At 52.7% G+C, this 23,602-nt stretch overlaps 1 protein-coding gene across 16 annotated transcripts in view; it reads right to left on the bottom strand.

The window, feature by feature from the left end:
• The window catches only part of Carmil1 (capping protein regulator and myosin 1 linker 1), a 230,180-nt gene that overhangs the window by 111,786 nt on the left and 94,792 nt on the right, over window positions 1–23,602 (bottom strand). For all 16 annotated transcript variants that reach the window (XM_021734403.3, XM_078020631.1, XM_005337027.5 and 13 more), the window contains 4 exons: window positions 16,168–16,289; window positions 8,348–8,445; window positions 7,947–8,017; window positions 7,675–7,748 (listed from right to left, as the gene is read on the bottom strand). In XM_021734403.3, coding sequence (XP_021590078.2) covers window positions 7,675–7,748; window positions 7,947–8,017; window positions 8,348–8,445; window positions 16,168–16,289 — 365 coding nt within the window. The remainder of the gene's footprint in view (window positions 1–7,674; window positions 7,749–7,946; window positions 8,018–8,347; window positions 8,446–16,167; window positions 16,290–23,602) is intronic.

The following is a 23,602-nucleotide window of genomic DNA, read 5'->3' as shown; positions in this document are numbered from 1 at the left end:
AGCAGGGGCTCCGCGGCGCAGTGACCATCTGCAACCACTTGTTGGTCTTCTCAGCTCTCGGTGGGGACCTCCTCCGTGCGGTCCACCAGGAGGGAGGCTACACTTCCCCAGCCGCAGCCCCCACGGCGTGTCCCTGCCTCACAATCCAGACAGAACCCGACAGTGCCAGCGCATCGACACACCTGGCAGTGCGGCAGCCGCAGACGTCCACCAGTGCTGGGCTCGGCACGAGGACATGCCACTGGGGTCACCGTGACACTGTCACAACTGGATGGGGGTCACATCTTCAAGGAGAGGCCCCAGCCAGTGTCCTCACCTGAGCGGGGACACGTGGTCACCCTGCCGACATCTCTCGAGCGTTCAGCTCATTCCATCTCACATTCAATTCGTCCCTGAAGCACCGTCTCCTAGCACCTCAGACTCCGGATTCTTTGAAAACCAAGGGTCTGCTCTGGTTCTGTGGCTTCAGTGCGGACACACGCTTCATCCTCAGCGCATGCCACGTAGCAGACCTCAGGTTTTCACTGACAGAAAAGAAGGCGGAAAGCGGGAGGAGCCCTGGAAAGTGATGTTTTCTGCAACGTCGCTGCCAAGTCCTTCCCGCTCACACCGCAAGACTCCCTGAGGAGGCGCCCGCTTAGGTTTCACAGGTAAAGAGACACGCGGGAGAGGAGGTCACAGAGACAGGAGGGGGACCTCAACCCAGATGCGAAAGCGCCAGGTGTGTTCAGGTCACAGGACACGCTCCGCAGATTGGACATGAGCACGCACAGGTGGGAGAAGAAAACCAGCAAGAGGGTGAGCAGCCCTGGAGCGTCTCCTGAGCCCCGAGGCTCAGACTCCAGGCTGCAAAGAAGCAGGACCCAGACCGAGGCATGACCCCATCCAAGGTCAGAGCTGACGCCAAAAGCATCGTCCTTCAGTGAAAAAAACTCAACAAGTGAGACCATCAAAACCAAAAGCTAGTTGTGTAGAAGACGCTGTTAAGAGGAGGAAAAGACAATCCACGTGCTGAGAAAGGACATCGTGAACAACATTTCTGACAGAAGAATCGACTCAGGATACAGAAAGCAAAATTCCCCAAACTCAATGATGAGAATCACACACTCCAATTTTTAAAAATGGGCAAAAGATCTAACCAGACACTTTGCCAAATAATATAAATGTATAGCAAATAAGCTCATGAGAAGACAACCAGAAGTAGTAGCCACTAGGAAAACATGATTCAAACCCAAAATGAGACAAGCGCAGCGGCTCACGTGTGCCATCACCAAGACTCAGGAGGCTAAGGCAAGAGGATTGAAAACTGAAGGCCAGCCTCAGCAACTTAAAGAGACCCTGTCACAAAATTTAAAATAAAAAGGGCTAGAGATACGGCTCGGTAGTCAAAGGGCTTCTGGGTCCAATCCCCAGTTCCAAAAGGTAAATGGAAATAACAACAAGATACCACTTCACACTAACTGAAGGGCTAAAACCAAAAGGAGCAAAAACCTGGCAAAGCAAAGGCTGACAAGGACGGGAGGGAGCAGCGGGCGCTCTCACTCACGGCAGATAGCGAGACAGTGGCACATGGGCACGCGACACTGTCACGGTGTCCCCCCGTCCACTGCCTGCATGCCACAGGACCCAGAGGCCACTGCTGGGTTTCCCTGAGAGTAATGACAGTCCACGCTATGCAAAGGCTCGAGGGCTCCCATGATCAAGGCTGGGCTCAAAGGTCAGAAACGAGAGCAGCCGGGTCCTGCGGTGACACTGAGGGACTTCCAGTGGAGGGTACAAAGGCCATGTCAGCTCCTGCCATGGAGCTCACAGTGGAACGGGTGCCCAGCTGTGAGGAAGGCCAGCAGTCCTGCCTCCCAGGGGACAGCCGGTGCTCCCCACCAGATGCGGGGATGTGGCCTGGGGGTTCTTGTTGTGGGGCCATGAAGTTTGGCAGGTTTATCCTAGCAACAGACAGCAGAGCGCTAAACATCTACAAGTGAGGGTTGCGGATGCCAAGGAAGCGCCACGGAACCTCGTCAGCAGAATTTCTGCCCTGTGGCTGGGCCGCACCAGAGGACAGCAACCACCTGTGCTGCACAGGCCAGGTGAGCCACACCTGGGAGAAGCCCAAGGCTGGAGAGCAGCCCAGGGGCTGGGCAGAGGCCAGGCAGGAGAGGGGCCCTCCCAGCACGAGGACAGAGCTGACCCATCAGAACGGGGACTTCCATGGTGAAGCTACAGAGAAACACTGGGGTCATCGTGACCCCTGTCACAACTGGTGGGGTCACGTCTTCAAGGAGAGGCCCCAGCCGACGTCTTCACCTGAGCGGGGACATCTGGTCGGATTCAGGGTGACTGGCGTCCTGGTGCACATCTGCACGATTTTCTCTAAGGAGGCAGCTAAGGGAATGGCCCAGCAGCATCGTTCATGCAGACAACAGCTGAGCGAAATGTCAGATCAGTAACAGACAGACAGACGGCGGACTGCCCCACATTAGAATTCAAGCCAGAACCACAAGCGACACACACCGCCACGTTGGACCTCGGGTGCTGAACGCCATCCACCTGGCTGGAGTGTGAGGGAATGAGAGGGCAGGAGCCCTTCAGCAGACACCTGGTGAAAGGCAGGCTGCACCGAGGACTCGGGACTCTGAACACCAGGCCCGGGACAGGCCGAGCCAGCCTGGAGACCTGGCGTGGGACCCTCGTCCTGCTCAGGATGCATGGCATCCAGGAACCAGAAAGGGCCGGACGTGGCCACTGAAGCAGAAGACAGCCAGCATCTCAGACAGCACCAGCCTCCCCCTCCCAAGACGCACTCCCTGCGGCCTCTCCACACTGTGACCCAGAGAGCACACGGGGAATCTGGCGCAAATAGTTCAGGGGTCCTGCCAAGGAGGACCCCGATGACCTGGAGCAGCTGTGTCCACCAGGACCTCTTCCCCTCCCTGTCCCCTCCCCGTGAGGTCCTGCTGCCATCCCCCTCCCCCACACGGGGGACACTCACTGACACCGACTTCCCGTGGAGGAAAGTGGTAACCGCACGTCTCCCATGAGTCCCAGTGTGAGAGCCCTCTGCTGGGGCAGCCTTGGATCTCAAGATTGGAGCCGGCAACAAGTTACCACCTCAGGGAACCCTCCCACGAGTCCCGGCCTCCCTGCCCCACAGCACTCCCTGCTCGCCCCTCCAGTCACTGCCACTCTCCTTCAATAGGGAGCAAAGGTGTTTCGAGATTCTGAGAAAACAGTCTTCTCGAGCTCCATGATATCATCCTTTTTTTTTCTTTTTTCTTTGGTCCTGGGGATTGAACTCAGGGCACTCAACCACTGAGCCACATCTCCAGCCCTGTTTTAAATTTTATTTAGAGCCAAGTCTCGCTGAGTTGCTTAGGGACTCTGCTAAGTTGCTGAGGCTGGCTTTGAACTTGAGATGCTCCTGCCTCAGCCTCAGGAGCTGAGGGTCATCACTTCTTAACACTACAGAGAGACGAGGCGGCTAAACTCCTCTCTCACCTTTTTCTAGATAAAAATGTGTTCCACTGTCTTTGTTTAATCCAGTCTCTTTGGGTTTCTAACAAACCTGGGCTCCTCATTCCTTGACACACCTGAATAAGCTAACTCTCCCCTTAAAACCCTAAAACCCGAGTGCTTCTCTTACCTCTCTCCAGAGGCAAGTCACCACAAAACCAAAAGATGAGAGCACCCTAGGAAGGACCAGAAACCCGTCCCTAGAAAGCCAAAATTTTAGCCAATGCAAGAAGTCAGTAACTTAAATTCTTTTTCTTTAAAGTAAGAGAATTCATTACTTTATATAGTTGTTCGTTTTAAAAGAGGGCAAGCCTTTTGGGATATGGAAAATAGCTGGAACTCCTTCAAACACTTTTATGAACCTCCACAAAGTGCTCTGAGGTCCACATGGTCTTCAAGGACCCCAGGAGGAGCCGTGAACACTGGGGAGCAAGGACGGCTCCCAGGGATCAGAGCTGCGGTCATCTGCATGTCACAGGGGTGTGCAGACAGGGCCAGGCGTCGGCCGGCCCGGGAGACGCACTAGCCTCCTGCGGGACATTTTGTCACCGCCTCCTGCCCACTGAGCTGCTTTCCTTGGCATCAAAATCTTCACCACCTCTACAGGAACCCAGGGCAGTTTTACCTGCAGGTTTTCAGATCAAAGACTTGGAAACCCCTCTCGTCTCATTTAACCATCCGTTTGTTTGCTGATTTCAAGGCCAATACTAACATGTGTTCTGAAGCCTGAAGCGACATCTCAAGTAACTACTGCACTCTATTACTTTAAATATCAAAAGTAGACGAGTGAGCCAGGTGTGCGGCACCTGCCTATCATCCCAGCTACTTGGAAGGCTGAGAAAGGACTGATGAAGTCCAGGAGTTCAGGTTGGCCCGAGCCACACAGCAAGGCCTTGGCTCTTAAAACTTTTTTCATTAAAAAATAAATGACTAATAAAGGGGACTATGTAAAAAGTTAAAATGCAAAATCGAGGAAGCTGGCGGGAGACTCAGGCTCCAGCCCTCTCACCAGCCTGGGACACTCTCGGTTCTGGACACGCTACTGAACCAGCAGTTCGGACCTCATCTGCAGGTGTGTGGGAGCTCAGAGGAACTTCACGCCCAGTGATCAGTCTCAGGCCAAATCGCCCTCGCTCCCTTACCCCTGCCTGCCATCTCTCTAGAATTTTAAGAGGACAGTGATTTTGAAGAGTGTGTCAGACACCAGGAAAGTGTGAAAGAACAAGAATAGTGGGCAGGTTTAAAGGAGGCCTACCCGGCTGCAGTCCACAATCTGGGTAACACACACACACACACACACACACACACACATATATACACACACACACACACACAGGCAGCACCGTCCACGGAGCAGGACGGCTTTCAGCATCTCCACATCCCAAGGAGAGAAGACCCCTAACAAACCCCACAAACACTAGAAGGGTCAAAGCGGATCCCCACAGCGTTTCTTGCACACACACCAGGGCTCCGCACTCTCAGGGAAAGGCTGCTGATCCCCGAGCCGCGACGGCCCTGCCTAGCAGGCACGTCTGTCCGGTAAGTCTTTCAGAGCATAGTCTCCCGTGTCCAGTGACAGTGATATCTAGATTGAAAACTGGAGTCGGAAAGCTTTCCAAAGTTAACAATGTTAACTTGGCTCTGCCTCCTGGCACGCTGTTTGTGCAGAGGTGCGTCCTGAGTACTGCCGGCTCCTTAGCGGGACCAACCATGCAGACCCCGTGAAGGAGGCGACTGCCTGCAGCAGCCCACGGACAGTCTTGGAGGTCAAGAGGAGAGGCCTCTGGAGGCTTCGACCACTCGCTCCTAACAGCACAGTACTTCCAGCACGCCCGTGTGTTCACCTGGGAAACACGTGTGTCCCGTACTGTTAGGCCCAGAGTAACACTGACACAAGGACCAGTAAGAAAAAACACCCCACAGACATGCTCTGGTGTTGATTCACATGCCCCAGAGTGTCACCTTGTGCCCCACAGAGTCCACCTCACCCAGCCACAGGGAAACTGGGAAATGGCCAGAAGCCAAGGCTATTCACACCTGGCTCACACCCCAAACACCATCTCTTCCTTCTTAAACAAGAGCAAGAACAAATGGAGCCCAGACTAGAAAAGAATTCCACCAGTGCCCTGAGGACAAGCCAGATGTCACCCAGCCTTGGAACTCCTTCCTGGAGGCATCTTGCTCAAGTATGTCACCTTGGGGCTGAGTTGTGGCTCAGTGCCTGGCACATGTGAGGCACCGGGTCTGACGCTCGGCACCACATTAAAAAAATCGAGTTATTTCCATCTACAACTAAGAAAATAGTTTTAAAAAGAGTGTCACCTTGATGCGGAAGCAACAGCCAACACAAAGGCCCGAGTCTGCACACAGGGCTCTCGGAAGCCAAGTTCAGCCCAGTGATGCATGTCGCTGGGGCCTCCGAGCGTGATGGGATTAGCGCCTCTTAAAACCTTCCTGGAACAAGAGCAATCCAAGCGTTGAAAGCTGTAAGCTCTCGCCGTGACCTCTGCCCTCATCACTCCCTGTCACTCCAACGACAGCATAATGACACTTTAAACCCTGCAGCTCACAGACCTTGGAGCCATCATGAGGAATGTGTCACTAAGCCTTTTCCAGTCTACGCCTCTTGTTGGCCCACTGACTCGTAAAACAGAAAATCAAAAGAACACACTTACACAGAATTCTGAACCACAGAAAAAAGAACTGAGTGGACGCTTTTCCAAGTTCTAAATATGTTCCTTTCCTATAGATGGACAGGATGAATCTGTTATGACCACCGTCACCCTCACATCTAGATGCTTGAGAAGGGAGAAGGGGCACAGGGGGCTGAGATGCAGGAAATCAAATTCCCATCTATTCCCCAGGCAATTCTTGTTTTAATGGGAAATGCTTTCAGAGTAGAACATCTTCCCTTTTTCTTTCTCAGTTCACTTTTTTATGAGCTCCATAGGAAACATCTGGCCTAAATTTGAGTAAGAAGTCTCCCTCCTATGAAAAGAACAGTCCTAAGCAGGAGAAAATTGCCTGTTCCAAGAAAGGAAGTGAATCCAACCTTGAGACCCAGGGGCTGGACCCCATGCGGCCAACAGGCCAAGTCTGCTCCTCGGTCCTCCACCGAGCAGGCCGTGCACAGAGGCAGTGAGCCCACAAAGTCCACACCTTCCACCCCCACCTCAGGGCAGGACGTGCCAGGGAGCAACTCTGCATTTCCTGATAGGTAGATGGAAAATCCAACTCCAATGATATTCTCCTAGTCAAGACAGTGGTCCTAAGAAACCCAACCAAAATCGATTCCCTGGAACACTGCAGTGGTCCAAATGACAGAAAAGGTACAGCTGCGCTCCCAAATATCCTCGATTCCAAACAGAGAAGAGATACAGTGTGCACGGGGTACCCACATCAGGACTGCCCGTGTCCACCTACGTAAGCAGCAGATACCGAGGACTGAAGAGATGGGTGGGCCAGAATGAGGCATCTGGACAGGCATTCTGGAGGAGAGCCAAAGAGGTTTTGTCAGTCAGAAAAACCAACTGGACAGGTTTGCCTTCCCTGAGAGAAAAGGGAACCAAATGAGATTTTCTCTGGGACCTGGATCCCAGGAGCCACAGGCCTCCATATAGTCAACCAACAACAGGGAAACCAGAAAGTCTCCCAAATGATTTGGAACAGGTTCACAGATTCACTATTCAACTCCCAAGTCAGATATTGGCAAACAGATCTGCACCAACACATGCACAGGTGCCCAACCGACAGGTCTCCAATTCATGTGGAAGTGGTGAACTAAAAGGCCTTTGTTAGGATTTTAGGACAGAACTTCATCAGAGAAATCAAAGGGTAAGGAGGTAAAACATACAGAGTAGATCAAATTGACTTTCGTAAGGTAGTATAAGAACCAGGAATCGTACCTCTTTCATGGTGAAATGCAGCACATTTCCTAAACGTGAGTTCAGTTTGGTACATACAAGCACCTCCACAAACCGTACACGGTGACAAACATGCCTGAAACCAGTACTTGAAGGGGAAAATCCAGAGAGTCCCAGATTCTTCTGATTCCCCTTATACAAGGACTCTCTGGGGATCATGCATTTCCCTAAATGTCAAAAACGAGCTCTGGCTCTGAAAATCAATTTAGGAAGAGGAAAAAAGAAAAAAGAACGGGCGTACCTGTGGTCCAGATGACTGAAGTCTTGTAAATTCAACTCCCTGGTGTCTTGTGTCAGGTAAATCGTATCCACATCCTATGAGATGCCAATCAGGCACATTGTTAATCCACGTAGACATCAAAGAAGCAGGACAGACTCAGAGTCAGACAATGACATAGGCAGACTTCATGTAATTCAAGGAAGGAAGATTTTAAGCAAAAAAAAAAAAAAAAAAAGAGTGGTGGGAAAAGAGAAAGCAGCTAGCTGTGTGCACACGTAGGCAGAAGCACCTACCCACTGTACTTCTTCCCTGTAGGCAAATCCCAGCCAGTCACACACGCAGGCGTACATCTGAGAAAAACCACCTGAATGTGAGACAGAAGCGTTACAATGTTGACAGGTGTCAGCAAAATGATTTTTAAGTTAAATTTTACAAGCTGAAGTATGGCTGCCGTTGACGGTACTGACTGTCCTCTCCACTGGGGGAACCGGCAGACCTCCCTGTTCTATAGTGAGCACACAGCGGGACGCCATGCAGCCTAAGTACAGGACTCCTGTCCACCAAACTGAAGTCTGGGCGGTGCTGATTACACCTTAAGCTAATTGCACCTTTACGGTAGCAAGCCAGGAAGAGACCGACTTCCCCCCAGGACGTCCACCCGCTGCTACGTCCTGGTTTTAAAATCCACGCTCACCACAGGGGCCCTGCTCTGCCACAGTCTGGCTGTCCCACAGGGCCTGGAGACTGGCCAGGCGTTCAGATGGCTCCATGGAGACCTTCTTCATGATTCTCCTGCAAAATCATCAACAACAGATTTCAAAAATCAACTTTCTGAAATAGCCTATAGGCACTGACTTTGTACATGCTTTTCTTTTTTAAGTCAAGGTAGATATAAATTCATTTGTGACAAATATAATTCCACTATTTGAACACTAGGAAGTGGACATTTACTTAGTTTTTACTTATTCTTTTTAGTTACACATGACAGCAGAATCCAATTTGACATACAAGCACGGGATGTGTCATACTTATACAAGCACGGATGTATCTCATTCTTGTGATGTAGAGATGGCGGATTCACTGGGTTGTTTTCGTATGTGCACATGGTAAGATTATGACAGGTCCATTCCACCGTCTTTCCTTTTCCTATTCCCCATTCGTTCCCTCCATCCCCCATTATCTAATCTACTGAACTTCTACTCTTCCCTTCAAATCCATCCCCCTTTATTGAGGGTTAGCTCCTAAAAGTCAGAGAAAACATTTGAACTTTGGCTTTTGGGGATTGGCTTATTTCACTTAGCATGATAGTCTCCAGATCCATCCATTTGATGGCAAATGTCATAAAGTCATTCTGCTTTAAGGCTGAATAACATTCCATTTTGTATACATACCACATTTTCTTTGTCCATTCATCTGTTGAAGGGCACCTAGGTTGGTTCCATAGCTTGGCTATTATGACTTGTCCTACTATAAACACTGATGTGGCACTGTCACTCTACTATGCCGATTTTGATCTTTGGCATATACACTAAGGAGTGGGATACCTGGGTCATATGGCGGTTCCATTCCTAGTTTTTTGAGGAATCTCCATACCACCTTCCAGAGTGGTTGCACTAATTTTCAGTTCCACCAACAAAATGTAAGAGAGCACCCAGGTCTTCAACAAAATTTCTTATCATTTATATTCTTGATAATCACCATTCTCAGTGTGTTTTTAATTTGTGTTTCTCAAATGCTAGAAACATGGAGCATTTTTTCCTATATTTGTTGACCCTTCATGTTTCTTCTTCTCTGAAGTGTCTGTTCAGTTCCTTTGCTCATTTTTTTTTTAAGTTTTCTGAGTTCTTTTCTTTATATACCCTGAAAATTACCCTGAAGTGCAGGTGGTAAAGATCTCCCACTCTGTTGGCTCCCTTTTATGCTCTTGATTATTGTTTAGTATGACACCGTCCCATTTTCTGATGCTTGTTTTTACTTCTTGCACTTCAGGAGTCTTATTGAGGAACTGGGTTCCTAAGCTGACATGTTGGAGAGCTGGGTCTACATTTTCTTCTAGTATGTGCAGGGTTTCTGCTCTAATACCTAGGTCCTTGATGCAGGAAGCGGAAATTTATAAGAACTTAAATTCATCTATTTAACTTCTCTTTGTAAACTAAATATTTAAAAGTGTAAGTAGCTGTCGAGAGCCATCATGGGCTGTGTGTGGACTACATTGGCACCGCGGCCTAGTGAATAGGAAAATCTGGTGCCTGGGAACTTCCAGTGGACATTTCCTCTTGACTGCTCAGACACATGGTGAGCCCTATTCAAGCTCTGCCCCAGGTCCCACACAGCACCAGAGACGGGGTGGCCTGCTGCAGCCACACAGCCTCAGAAAGGGGTGTGACCTGCCAAGATGCCAATCAACCTGCTGACTGCAAGACTCCACCCCTGAAACCTCACCCCTGACTTTGATGGACCCCATTAAATAAACCACGGGAATCATTTTCTAATTGTCCAGCTCCAGTTCCTGTGTGGGCTGGATCTATCAGGCGCTCCAGGCTCCCTTTAAAACTATCTTTTCAGACTCAATCTTTTGTTCTTCACTAATTATTCTAGACTTTTAATTTCTTGGGTGGCTCACACCCTCCTGAGCAGGAAGAAGAACCCCCCTAACAAGGCGCTGGATGCCTTTCCATGAGTAGTCTTTACACTGCTGCTTCACTGTTTATTCTGCAAGAGTTTGTTAGAATAGTTGGACAGCAGTGTGTGCTGGGGCTGGGGCTGGGGCTCAGTGGCAGAGCGCTTGCCTAGCATGTGGGAGGCACTGGTTCGATCCTCAGCACCGCATAAAAAGTAAATTAATAAACAAAGATATTGTGTAACCCTCTGCAACTAAAAAAAAGTTTAAAAAATAGTTGAGTTCTACTTAATGAACTGAGTTATTTGATGATGTTTATGCAGATCAAATTACTAATCGTCAAAGAGCTCAAATACAAGTCTCCTCCTAAGTCCCCCCTAGCACCCTGGACAATGCTCACCAGGAAACTCATCATTCCATATTCGGATGGCTCTTCCTTCCCCTCTCTTCCCCTGGACACGGATTCTGCTGGGACTGGGCAGGTCAGTCCCTCCCACCCCCCTCCTCCCGTAGCTCCCAGCCTCACAGGGAGAGGCGGGACAGAGCAGGGGTGCGCTCTCCACAGCGCTGACAAGCCACGGCGCTCTCCCCCAGGCTCGGGAGACAGAAGACGCTTAGGAAGGTATCAGAACACCTGGGGCAGGTGGGGCCTCCACCAAGGCCGGGCAACCTGACCACTAGGTGGGAGCTGTCCTTCCCAATGAGAGGACATGGCAGAGCCTGCAACGCTGGATATCACGCAAAGAAACAGCTGAGCTGTGGGACCCAGGCCCAGGTCCGACGGCTGAGTGGCCGGGACACGCTGAGCTGGACCTTCGTCTATCTTGACTTCTCTTCCAAGAAGCGAGCTTTGCTTCAGAGACCCGAAGGGTGCGTGGCCACCAGGACACACGAGGGGCAGAAGAGCTCCACAGAAGCAGGAAGAGACCAAGGCAGCGACCTAGACAGGAAGCCATGGGCCTGAGAGCGGCTGGGGTACGGCCTGACCATGTCCCCAGAGTTCACTGCTGGACGCTCGGGACCCAGCAGGGGTGTTGCCGAGTTGGTGGAACCGTTATGAGGTGGGCCTCGTGCAGCTGGGTCACACGGGCACCGCCTGGGGGGCATTAATGCAGGTTTTACAGAGTTAATCAGTTCTCACGAGGGTGGGTTGTTTCAAAGCAAGGCCACTCCACACACAAGCTGTTTCCCTCCCTGCCGTGTTGTGACACAGCCGGGGGAGCCCACCTGAGAACACACAGGTGAGGGCGTGCAACAGTGGACTTTCAGCCTCCAAACCACGAGAAAAATAAACCTCTTTTCTTTATAAAGTGCCCATCCAGCCTACAATATTTTGTTATAGCAACGGAAAACAGACTGAGCTAGTGGGAGTCTGGGGTTATAGGGAATCATCAAATATGCAGCTTTGGAAAACAAAGCTTCAGGCCAAAGCAACAGTGGACGTCACAGGCAGGGGGGCGGGGGGGCGGGGCGGAAAACGGAGATCAAAGGGAGAGAAGAGGGAGAGGGAGGGCAGAGGCAGCTCTTCAGAGGATGTGGCACCACCCTGAGTCATCTGCCTGAGAGTCGCTCTGCTTTCCAACAGTTGTCATCTTGCGTTTTTTGCTGTGATTTCAGGAGTAAAAGGAGTCCCGCAAAACACTCGCATTATCTCCATAAGCAACCAAGAACGAACTTCAGCAGCTGGGAACGGGCTCGTGTGTGTTCTAACCCCAGGCTCAGGGACCAGTGAGAGGAAACTCCTTCTGCACAACCTGTTCTCCGCTCGTGGGTGTGTGCAGGGGCTCACACTCACGGGGAAGAGTGTCAGACAGACAGACTGCTGTAAGAATGGGTGGTAAAGCCAAACCCCAGGGTGCAGGAGAGGCCCCTCAGTGTCCCACAGGGTGCCACAGGGCTGAGTCAGCAACGTTTGCATTCCACACACTTAATTTACACAAGACTCGGGGAAACAGTTGCATTTGGCAAAAAACAGCAAACTAGGTAACAGGATCGGCTCTTCATGCAAATCTCAGGATGCGCCGTTGCCCTGGAGAATCTCTTCACATTACCTTAGCCCAGTTGGCAACTGACTTCAACCTCAATGCCAGCCTTCATCCTGGGCAGGAAGGGACCGTCCCCACAGAGCACAGCCCTGATGACCCAGCGCTCCACACAGAGGGAAGGCTGGGGGCTGCACGCTGTCTCTCCCTCACGCCCATCGAGCATCTCAGCATAACCACGTTCTCATGCCTCTGTCAGCTTTCGGGTTCATAAAGGGATCTGCATTGTCATTTTTATTGCTGCCGTAAAGAAGCGCCGTTCCAATACACCAACACGAACCCTCAGCCCATTTTCAGAATAACAAGCATATGCCAAAAGAAGAAGAAGAAATCACGTGGTTACCAGCTGGAGGACACGAACCACATCTAACCACATGTGCAACGACATCACAGAAATGCACCCGACTCCCAGGTAATTTTAAAAATTATAACGAGCAGAGAAGTTCGCCAGAGGTACGTGATCTCCTTCCCACCCACGTAGGCTGCAGTCCAGCACCTCTGAGGACGGGCTGCTACGAGGACAGGTGCCTCAAAAGGTAAATTCAAACCATCACTATGACCGTCATTTGAGTCGAAGCTTCCAAACCCTTCACGAGCTCCCTAGTGCCGAACCTCGAGGCTTTGCCTCACAGATCTCTACAGCTGGAGCCCACTCTCAACTCACAGGAGGACCTGCAGGTGACCCTGCACCTGCCACCCACCCCTCCCAGCCTCAGCCTCCAGCCTCCGCAGCTAGCCATAGCACCTTCCAGGACCCTCACACAGGGGAAGCCCTGCTCTAAACAGAAGCCAAAGGTCAGCTGCTTGCCTCTGGGTGAAGCGGGCTTTCCTCCTCCCTCTATTATTTGTCCAAGGTTTACTCCTCTATGATGCCTGAGGAGCTTCTTGAATCCACATTTTCTAAGTTAATGTACTAATGACTTCATTAAATGTTTTAAAATAAATCTAGCTTCATTTTCAAAAAAACAGGGTTCTTTGATATTAAAAAGCTGCTGTAAGCACCCCTGCACCCAGCCCCGCAGTCCCGAGGGGGGCCTCCAGCGCTGGGCACAGAAGGACCAGCAGCTGGGCCAGAAGCATGGCCCAGTGGCCTGCACAGGGCTGGGTTTCAGTTCAATTCATGATCTATTCTTTAAATCTTCTCTACATCCCGAAATAACCTTTTCCTATTTGACAAAGATAAAAAAGTCATTTTGGAAGGGAGAGAGGGAAGAAAAAATAAACATCTTAGTATGTATCTGTAGAGCTGAGCTGAGGAGGAAAATGCTCCTGTGAATGTGCATTTAAAGGACATTCTTCCTTCTCTCCTCACCAGCATTCTCTTGATGGACAGAGGCTGATTCTACTTTGCAGCTATTTTTCATTTTTTATGTGTTTGATTCTGATCCTGGACACTGTTTTCAGAGTCGGGTCCTGCTTCACCACGTGCCCGAAGCAACCCTGAGGACCAAGGGTGGCTCTGGCTCTGCCTCCTGATTCTCCTGGTCCCTGAACCTTGTCCTGCCACCCTCCCTGGCACCAGGGCCCTGATCAAGGAAGGGGACAAGGGCTGGGGACCTAAGGACCTTAACTGGGCCCCTGCCTCAGGTGGATGAAGGACTCCAAGGCCAGAGAACCCAAACAGAGCTCCGTGTCCCCCGCTGGCTCTGAGCCACCGTAACGTCACGGGGATGCACTTTATTCTGCCTGCTGCATGCTATTGATACGCAGGAAGTATCTCCCCGTCAGCTCTGACTCAGGGAACTCTGGGAACTGGGAAGGAAGGGTCCAGCCAGGCATCTTGCCCCGTCTCTACCCAATAACCAGCACCCACTGTCCGCCTCTCCTGTGAACCACGTGACACCATGCAGAGCTTCAAGAGGAAGAGCACACAAGGTGTCGTAGGGTGCGAGGGGCTCACTGGACGCTGCACTGCGAGAGGAGACAGCCACACGAGGACACCTCCACTGTTTCCATCCTCACCTCTTCCCACCCCTCCCCCCCTTCTCCTCCAAATCTGGACGTCCCCCAGGGATGCCTGTCACCTGCAGCCTCGCCTTCTTCACACCACCTCTCTCAGGAGTCCACGGAGGTCAGCCAGCACTTGCCTGCAAGGGACCTGATGCCTGATTTCCAGCCAGACTTGCCCCCCAACCCCGGGGCCAGGGACACTCAGTGCCCTCAGAAGCCAGCTCTCAGGGGGCCCAGTGCAGAGCTGCCGCGCAGACAGACAAGCAGCGCCCCAGAGGACAGAGGCCAGGGCGCTCCCAGTCCACAGAGCCACCCTCCAGCCCCCAGGCGGCCCTGGGACACTGTAGGCACAGATTTGGGGGGGGGGGGAGTCCCAGAAATCCCCCGCCACCCTGCACACACCCACATGCTCCCAGCCTCTCTCAGGAGGGTTCCCACAGCCTGAGAACCAGGCCCTTCCCGAGGAAGGCTATGACTCGGAGCTTTCTGACAGAAGCATCTGGACCAGGCCAATGCCCCACCCTAGGGGGCCACGGCCCCACGGCCTGCGGTCCAGGCGCTGCGTCCTGATCTCAAGGCCTAACTAAGTGCATGGGGGTGTGTACGGTGGAATTCACCCGCACCCTACTGTGTGCTCCAGAAAACTAAGTAGAAATGAAAGAGCAGTTGATGGATGGTTTAATTTGGGGGTTTTGTTTGTTTGTTTTTGACGTCTCCTCTTACTAGGAAAAAACAACAGGAGAAGAAGAGCTGGGCTCATGACTGACATTCTGTTGGACGCCTGGACATAAAGCTCCCGCCCGGCCTTCTGCTGAACCAGGAGTGGCTCACACAGGGCCCAGCTGGAGCTACAGGAAGACAGTCCTGAAGTCGGCTCACTAAGGAAAAAAGGGGCAGGGGAGGAGGCTGAGGGAGGAAGGAGGGACAGACAGGGAGGAGGATGAGGGAGGAAGGAGGGACAGACAGGGAGGAGGCTGAGGGAGGAAGGAGGGACAGACAGGGAGGAGGATGAGGGAGGAAGGAGGGACAGACAGGGAGGAGGATGAGGGAGGAAGGAGGGACAGACAGGGAGGAGGATGAGGGAGGAAGGAGGGACAGACAGGGAGGAGGATGAGGGAGGAAGGAGGGACAGACAGGGAGGAGGATGAGGGAGGAAGGAGGGACAGACAGGGAGGAGGATGAGGGAGGAAGGAGGGACAGACAGGGAGGAGGATGAGGGAGGAAGGAGGGACAGACAGGGAGGAGGCTGAGGGAGGAAGGAGGGACAGACAGGGAGGAGGATGAGGGAGGAAGGAGGGACAGACAGGGAGGAGGCTGAGGGAGGAAGGAGGGACAGACAGGGAGGAGGATGAGGGAGGAAGGAGGGACAGACAGGGAGGAGCTGTGGGGGAGGAAGGAGGGACAGACAGGGAGGAGCTGTGGGGGAGGTCACCAGACCACGCTGCGTACCCACAGGCACGTGCCACAGAGGCTCCACCTTTACGCCTACCTGTGAACCCCAATTAAAAAATGAGAAATAAATAGAAGGAAAACTAGCAGAGGGGCGGAGGGGCATGGAAAGGGAAGAGGGAGTGAGAGAGGAAGCCCCAGGACTGAGCAGGTCACACCTCGTGCGTGTCACCATGTCAGATGAGCCGTCGTGGTGTTCGACCACACGCACTCATGGGGACATATTTTTAAGAGGTTCTGTCTCTGTCTCACGAGTGGACGCTAAAGGACCAGCAAACCCTTCACCACTCAGCTCTTGGATCAGGTCACCCTAGAAACCCTCGAGCATGAAACCCCTGGGTCTGAGGTAGCTCCCGTGGCCACTGCTCAGAGGAGACGTCCAGAAGGGAAGCAGGTGGCACTGCCACTCGGGGACAGCACTTCCCTCCCTCCTGGCCCTTCCCGGGAACTCACACTGGAGACAGGCCGGGGAAGATCTTCCGCAAGCAGGAGCCAATGTGCGCCAGCACGTCATTCACGTCCTCGGGGGACGCCATCTTCATGGAGACGCTGCACTTCTCCGTTTCCACCACCATCTGCAAGAGCGCGAGGGACAGCTCAGCAAGGGCCGCAGCCCGCCCTGAACGGTGAGTGCCACCGAGCGAACAGTCACCCCCAAAATAGGGCGGCACAGCAGCCTGGAGCAGGCGCCTCCTCAGAGAGCAGCCTGGGAAGAGGGTGGCGGACCTCGGAAGCCCGGGACGGGGGCAGGTCTGCAGGCCTGACCTGTGGCGGACACATCTCCCCCCGGGATCTGTCCTGATGAGCACTTGTTGCTCCTCTCTGGTCCTTCTGGGAACACCGCAGCAGAATCGGGTGTGACTTTCTATTTTTCTTTTTTTTTTTTTTAATATGTATTTAGTCGTAGATAGACACACAGTATCTTTATTTATTTTTTACGTGGTGCTGGAGACCAAACCCAGGGCCTCACTCATGCTAGGCAAGCACTTCCCCATGGAGCTACAGCCTCAGACCTTTCCTTACCATGTAGTAAAAATCTGGAACCTTACTCGATGTTTAAAAAAAATGTTTAAAACCTTTGCCTAGGAAAAGGCAAAAAAAACAAGTGCTTATGAAATTTCAACCTAAGAAAAGGAGATGCTTGGAAAGGATTCTGTTAAAGCAGCCGCATAATAAAAACCTTCAGTGTTAGTTTTGATGTTAAGCAAAAACCAGGAAGCGTTGAGACTTGGGCCAGGCACCTGATCCTGTAAAAAGTCTAAATCAACCTGAGCAAAGAGGGCAGGGGGCAGAGGGACAGCACGCTGAAGATGGACACATTTTTTTTAAAAATCGACTTCAAACATACACACAATTAGTTGTGATACACACAACTAATCCCAGCAACTCGGGAAACAGAGGAGGGGGATGGCAAATTCAAGGGTGGCCTGAGCTACTCAGCATGACCCTGTCTCGAGGTGATATAACAGGGTGGGGGTGCAGCTCAGCGGTGCGGTGCGGGCCCTGCCTAACATGTATGAGTTCCATCCTAGAACAGAAAAAAAGTCAATTTCAATCACTTTCTTTTTTTAAAGATACCATTACCCTGACTGTAAAAAATATTCATGTAAAATGCAATCTTTCGCGTTATTACTGCATTAAAACCTCTTTACACATGAACTTCCTTTTATTACTTACCCATGCAAAAACTGACTGGGGACACTAAACTGTACAGTAACTAACCAACTGGATTAACAAAGCCAATTACAGAATTCACTTTACACTGCCTGAAATTAGCCAAATTGAAAAATAATCATCATCTAGGTCGTTCAACATACTCATGTTAGATGACATTCATCAAGACAAAGAGATCAAAGAGAAGGACAACAGAGACATGGTCCCTAAACTGGGGCTTTCTCACAGAGACCCCTGAAGGGGCCTGCCAACTCATCTCACCTCGGGCAGTCAGCAGTGTGGGGAGAGAAAATCATCATTTTTAATCCTGATTTTCAACATACGCCTCAGGAAGTTAAAGGAAAAGCTTTTAAAATTCTTCAGGCAAATCTGTGTTTGTCTTGAACAAGGTGGCCCCAGAACTATGCCAACACCAAAGGCACCAAACCATAGCGTCAGTGGGGTCTGTACCTGGCCCCAGCCAGAAACGGCGCCCACGCCGGGTCCCAGCTCACGGGGGGGGGGGGGGGGGGGGGGGGGGGGGGGGGCTCAGTGCTGGGACTCACGAGCTGTGTGTGCACGTATCTAAGCACAGACACGACTGGAAGCCAGAGGGCCACCGCTGCTCCCGGGGTGGACAGCCCAGCCGCCTTCCCACCTGGGGGACTGCACTCCTGTCCACAGGGTCCTTCCCTGTCCCTCACGTCCAGTGCAGCTGTTCAGCTCACAGCCTGGGTGCCAGCAATTTGTGATGGGCTGACTCTAATTCCACTTGATCTTACCTAGTCACCCTGCACTGCGCAGAGTGACAGGGAAGAGAAACGGTGGCGGCTGGGGAAGAAGCAAGCCTGCAGGCCCGCTCTAAGTGAAGTCCCTCACAGCACCCACGGCCAGGCCGTCGCCACCACCTCTGCACAAGGGACCCACAGCGCAGCCTCGTCTTGCCAAAAAGGGCTCCTGTCACTAGCGGTCTGGTCTCCCCTCATCATCCAGGAGACAGAGGCCTCAACGCTCTTCCGCAATGCCCGGCAGGCACAGCCCCTACCTCTGCCCCCGGTACATCAATACTGAAGAGGGGCCAGCGATCTGGGGTGGAAGAGCGCCTGCCCAGCATGTGCAGGGCCCTGGGCTCCCGAGCCACACCACAAACACTCAGTCAGGGAGACACTAAGCGGGGCAGAAGGCACCATGCCTCAGCTGTGAGTCCAACCTCCAGCCCCGGCTCTGCTGTCCCTTACAGGTAGAACCCTACTTGTCCATGACCAGCAGGGTCAGTGCGCCAGCCTCACTCCAGCACACAGCAAATGACCTTCTGGGGGAAGGGACACCATCTGAGCAGGCCACAGCTACAGTCCAAAGCTGGACCGCGGCCAGCCTCTGCTGAGCACCAGGAGGCGGAACCGGGCTCCAGAGAGCTGAGACGCAGAGGCCTGGCAACCGAGAAGGTGCCCCGGATCCCTCAAGGAAAGGGACCGAGGCACAGTCCCAGCTCTCAACTCAGGAGCATTCACTCTCCGGCCGGCACACAGAAGGCCAGGCCTCATGTCCAGGAATGTCACCCCAGCTTCCCAGCTGCGATTAAATAATGGCCAAAACTAACACAGAGACAGAGACAGCAGAAAGACTTCTAATCAAGATCAGGCTGAGAGAAGCCCAGACCCCGCCATCGCTGTGATGGAACCTGTGAGCAGATCAGAGACGGGCAGCAGAGACCCCAGCTGCACAGCACTCCTCTCCTGCATCGGGACTCAGAGAATTCAATGGCTGCACCAACAAAAAGGGTCCCGAGACACGCTGTCCCAGGTGAGGCGGGGGTGTCCTCCGACACGCTGACCCTGCCTGTTGGGTGTGAGGCTGTGTGTTGCACAGGTATGTGGGAGGGAGGGTGGTGACATGGGGGACAGGCTCTGTCGAGGAGTCTGTATTTCTAAAACCATCACGGGCATTTGAACCCAGGAATGCTGAAGTTCTCCAGGGCAGGGAGGAGCCCTCTCTGGGCCGCTGGCCCTGGGGTGGAAGCACAGGTACCACTGTTTCCCTCGGTCATCTCCAGGTCCACGCCCTGGAATAAGAGCCTCTGCGTGCCAAGGGGAGCTGCTCTTTAGGAACTCACAAGGCCACACGCCAGGGGCGGAGACGGCCGGCGCTGCTCCCGGGGCCCTGAAGGACAGCCCTGATGAGAGCTGATGGGAGGCCTGATGAGACCTACTCGCGCAGCCCCATGGAAAAGCAGGGCCTGCCGCCACGGCCTTCCTCAGTTCCTCCAGGGCCCTCTGCTCGTCCCGACTCCACACCATAACCCTGGCCACCCGGAACCGAGGCGGCGAGACACCTGGAGGGCCCAGAGGAGCCGCCTGTAGGCAAGGCCCCTGCCCACGTCCGGCCAGCGGGGCAAACGTGCTGCTGTGGTTTGCTTCCAAACTCCAGGGCCGGAGAGTGGAGGCACACTGCCCGCCAGGAACGTCGAAAAGCACCAAGGACCCGGCGCGACCTCGACTCACGTGAAGTGAGCACTTGACCGTCCTCAGGAGCACCCCCAACACACTGCCCACAAACTCACAGGCGCCACTTTTAAATTTTAAAAGCCAACAAGAGTAAAAAAAAGAATGAAAATCAGAGCAAGAATCAATAAAATAGAAAAATCAATGAGATCAACAGAGAAAAGTCAAGGGAAGCAAGAACTAAGTTCTCTGTGAGAAGACGGATAAACTGAGAAAGCCCTAACAAGACGTGGAGGACATGGGGAACCAGGTTAGAGTACCCACAGTGATGTTCTACGGGTATCAACAGAATAACAAGACAGATAATGAAGAGCGCCTCTATCTTAATAAATTCACAATATACATGAAATTGACACATTTCCTAAAAAATACAAACCACCAAAGCTCGTCCAGAAAGAAATACATGAATGGAATCTGCCATGCATCTACTGGAGAAAGAGAATGTGAGGTTAAAAACCCTCCCACGCCACAGGCTGACGTGGGGATAGACATTACCGAGGTCTAGACACCTGGAAGAACTCACCAACTCCACTCCCAATCCGTGCTGTGAGTCTGTGACGGTGTCAACACAGAACCAGCCGGCCAAAGAAAACACGAAAAAGGAGGAGAAAAGAGCAGTCACCAAGGTCAGCAAGAAAGACACTGTACAAAATGTTAACAACAGAACCCACAACAGACAAAGGCGCACACCACCAAGTGGGGTTTACCCTAGGAGCCAGAGACGGCTCACTATCAGCAAATGCAATGAAGCAACTTAACAAGCTAAAGAGGGAGGGCGGGAGGAATAAACCCAACAAATCCCCCCAAAAAAATCAAACTAATTCCTGATAAACTCTCAAAAAACTAGCAATAGGAAAGAGCTTCTTCAACCAGATAAAAGGCATCTGTTGAAAACCTGTGGCCAACTTTGCGTTTGATGGGAAGAACGGGTGCTTTCCCTCGAAGGTTAGGGCTGGGCCCCTTCGGTCCTGTCCTAGAGGCTTGGCCAGGGTAGTCGGGCTCTGAGATTTGACCTGACCTCGCTGGTAAGCCATTAAGTTAGCCTGGTCAGTCGCATAAACGCTGGCAGAAAATAGGAGACTCTGCGGTCAGATCGAGGCCCAGGGTTTCTGTCACCAGCACCGCAGAAGAAATGGGCCCGCGCTTCGGCAGATGGCTCGGCCCTCAGATCACACACCACGTGGAGGGGCCCAGGGACGCCTGCACCCATGTGGGGTGCTCATGGGAAGGGGCACAGGGACGCCTGCACACGTGTGGGATGCTCACGGGAAGGCGCCCAGAGACTCACACTCACAGATCACACCACCCCCATAGAGCTACAGAATCCACCAGAAGGCGGGCACTACTTGGTGAGTGTGGCCAGGCAGCAGGACACAACAGTAACATGCACAGGTCAGGGGCATTTCAGATTGGACCTTAAAAACAGTACCATTTACAACAGAAGAAAAATAGGAAATGCTTAGGAACAAACGCGACAGGAGACACATACTAAAAGTTACAGCAAATTCCTGCTAAGAAATATGAAGACCCATATAAAAGGACAAATATTCCATTTTGTTGGGTCAGAACACTCCATCTTATTCAGATGGCAAGGTCCGATGAAATTTTAATCAAAACCCCAGCTTTACAGAGAGACCGTGGTGGTCAGTACTGACTGTCAACTTGATTGCCTAGGAAACTGGCAGAGCACACTCTGGGGTGTCTGTGAGGGTGCTTCCAGGCACCAGGGACGAGGGGGACCACACACTGAGCAGGGAGACCTGCCCTGAATGTGGGTGGCACCACCCAACAGCCAGGGAGTGGGTGCACTCAGCAGAGGAAGGAGCCGCCCACCAGCACCCGTGAGCACAGCGCTCTGGGAAGGCGCCTCCAGCTCCTTCAGCCCTTTAGGGTGGACCCGCTCCTCCAGGCTTCGAGGACTTCAGCCTGGGACCAGGGCTGCGTCACTTGTCCCTCTTGGTCTAAGGCCCCAGCTTCCTGAACCGAGCAACGACTGGTTTCCTGCCCTCCAGCCTGCAGACGGCCACCGTGGCCCTGTCCAGTCTCGGACCGTGAGGGCCACTCTCATGACCCCCTGGTATATGTGTAGTTCTTTCCTACTGGTTCTGCTCCTCAGGGAACCCTGACACCGAAACCGACCTGATCCTAAAGTTCAGCAGTCATCCCAAAGGACCCGAATCAATAAAACAATCTTTTTCTGAAAAAGAAGCACAAAGCTGGAGGACTAACCCCGCCCGATTTCAGCCACTGCCATCCACGGCGTGTTGGGGGCACAGAGAGACCCTGAGGCCAAGGGGGCCACCTCGGAGGCCAGAGTGGAGCAGCCCTGACGTGGACAGTTAGAACAGATCCAGTTCAGCGAGGGAACGGCGGCTCTCAGCGCCACGGCTCTGGGCAAGCGGACGCCCTGCTCAGAGGAAGGGAGAGGAGCCCGTCCCCACAGGGCCCTCTGCAGAAGGTTCCTCTAACAAGGCCCCCGCAGGCACAGGTGTGACCCAAGGCTAAGACCTCTGCTCCTCGAGAGAGGCCGCGAAGAGACTGGAAAGCCCAGAGCAGCCGAGAGAAAGTGGGCAGGAGTCATGCGTTGCACAAAGGAGCATCACCCAGAATCTGTATTTTTTAGAACTCTTAAAGTTCACAAAGAAAACCAACAACCCTATTTTAAAAATGGGGGAAGGTCTGAGCTCACACTCACTAAAGACACGTAGTGGAGAACGCAAATGAAAGCCACCAGGAAAGGCATCACAGAGCCATCAGAGTGACTGGAACCGCGGGACCAGCCTCACCAGCACCCGGGGGCACAGGGAGGAACAGCGCTCCGCGTGGCAGGTGCAGGTGGGCAGAACCCTCCCTGGAAAAGAGGCTGACACCCAATGAGCCACGCACCCAGGGCAGACTCCACCCTGGCGCCCCAAGGGGTCCCCAGGGGAAAAGAAAGCACCCTCCAAAGACTCAAGGTCAGCATTCAGAGCAGCTGTCACTCACTACAGAAACAAACCCACGTCCTCCCCAGGGGAGAGGCTCCACCCACCGCCAGGAGCCCACGGCGGAGCAGCCTGGGCCACGGAGGACCCGGAACAAGACAGGTCTCAACATGCCATGGGAGTGGGAGGGCAGACAGGCTGCAGACCCCCGTGAGAGCGCAGGGAACCGCTGCAGATGGGCTGCCAGGGTGCAAGAGGCCCTCGGGGCCACGGCTGGACTCGTGTCCTCACTGTGGCCCCCACTTCCTGGTGTACTGTGCTTGAGTACTGTGTCACAGGCCATTAAAGGCCATCGGATTTTGCACTTGAATGCAGCGATTTATAGCTCAACAAAGCTGGGTTCTGTAAATCTCATCTTTTTAAAATGTTTTCTTAGTTGTAGTTGGACACAACACCTTTATTTTATCTTTATGTGGTGGTGAGGATGGAGCCCAGTGCCTCACACGTGCTAGGCGAGTGCTCCACCACGGAGCCACATCCCCAGCCTTAAATCTAATTCATAACACTAAAAACTATATGTGCCGCTCTCCTCCAGGAAAAGCCTTCCACAGTCCATGAACTTTCAGTGTGAAGATCTGCCGTAGAGAGCCTCTAAGGACAGCACTCTCTCGTTCCTACAGTCAGCTTACAGAGCTAACTGGATATTCTCAGCCATCCATTTTCCTTATCAGAACCACTCCCCCACTGCTCGCACACAGCCTCAGTGAGCCCTCACTCTGAGAACCCCACTTTCCCTAATCTTGTTTTCCT

This window comes from Ictidomys tridecemlineatus, chromosome 8, assembly GCF_052094955.1.
Source record: "Ictidomys tridecemlineatus isolate mIctTri1 chromosome 8, mIctTri1.hap1, whole genome shotgun sequence".
Lineage (NCBI taxonomy): Eukaryota > Metazoa > Chordata > Mammalia > Rodentia > Sciuridae > Ictidomys > Ictidomys tridecemlineatus.
This window is presented reverse-complemented; position numbering and strand designations above follow the sequence as displayed.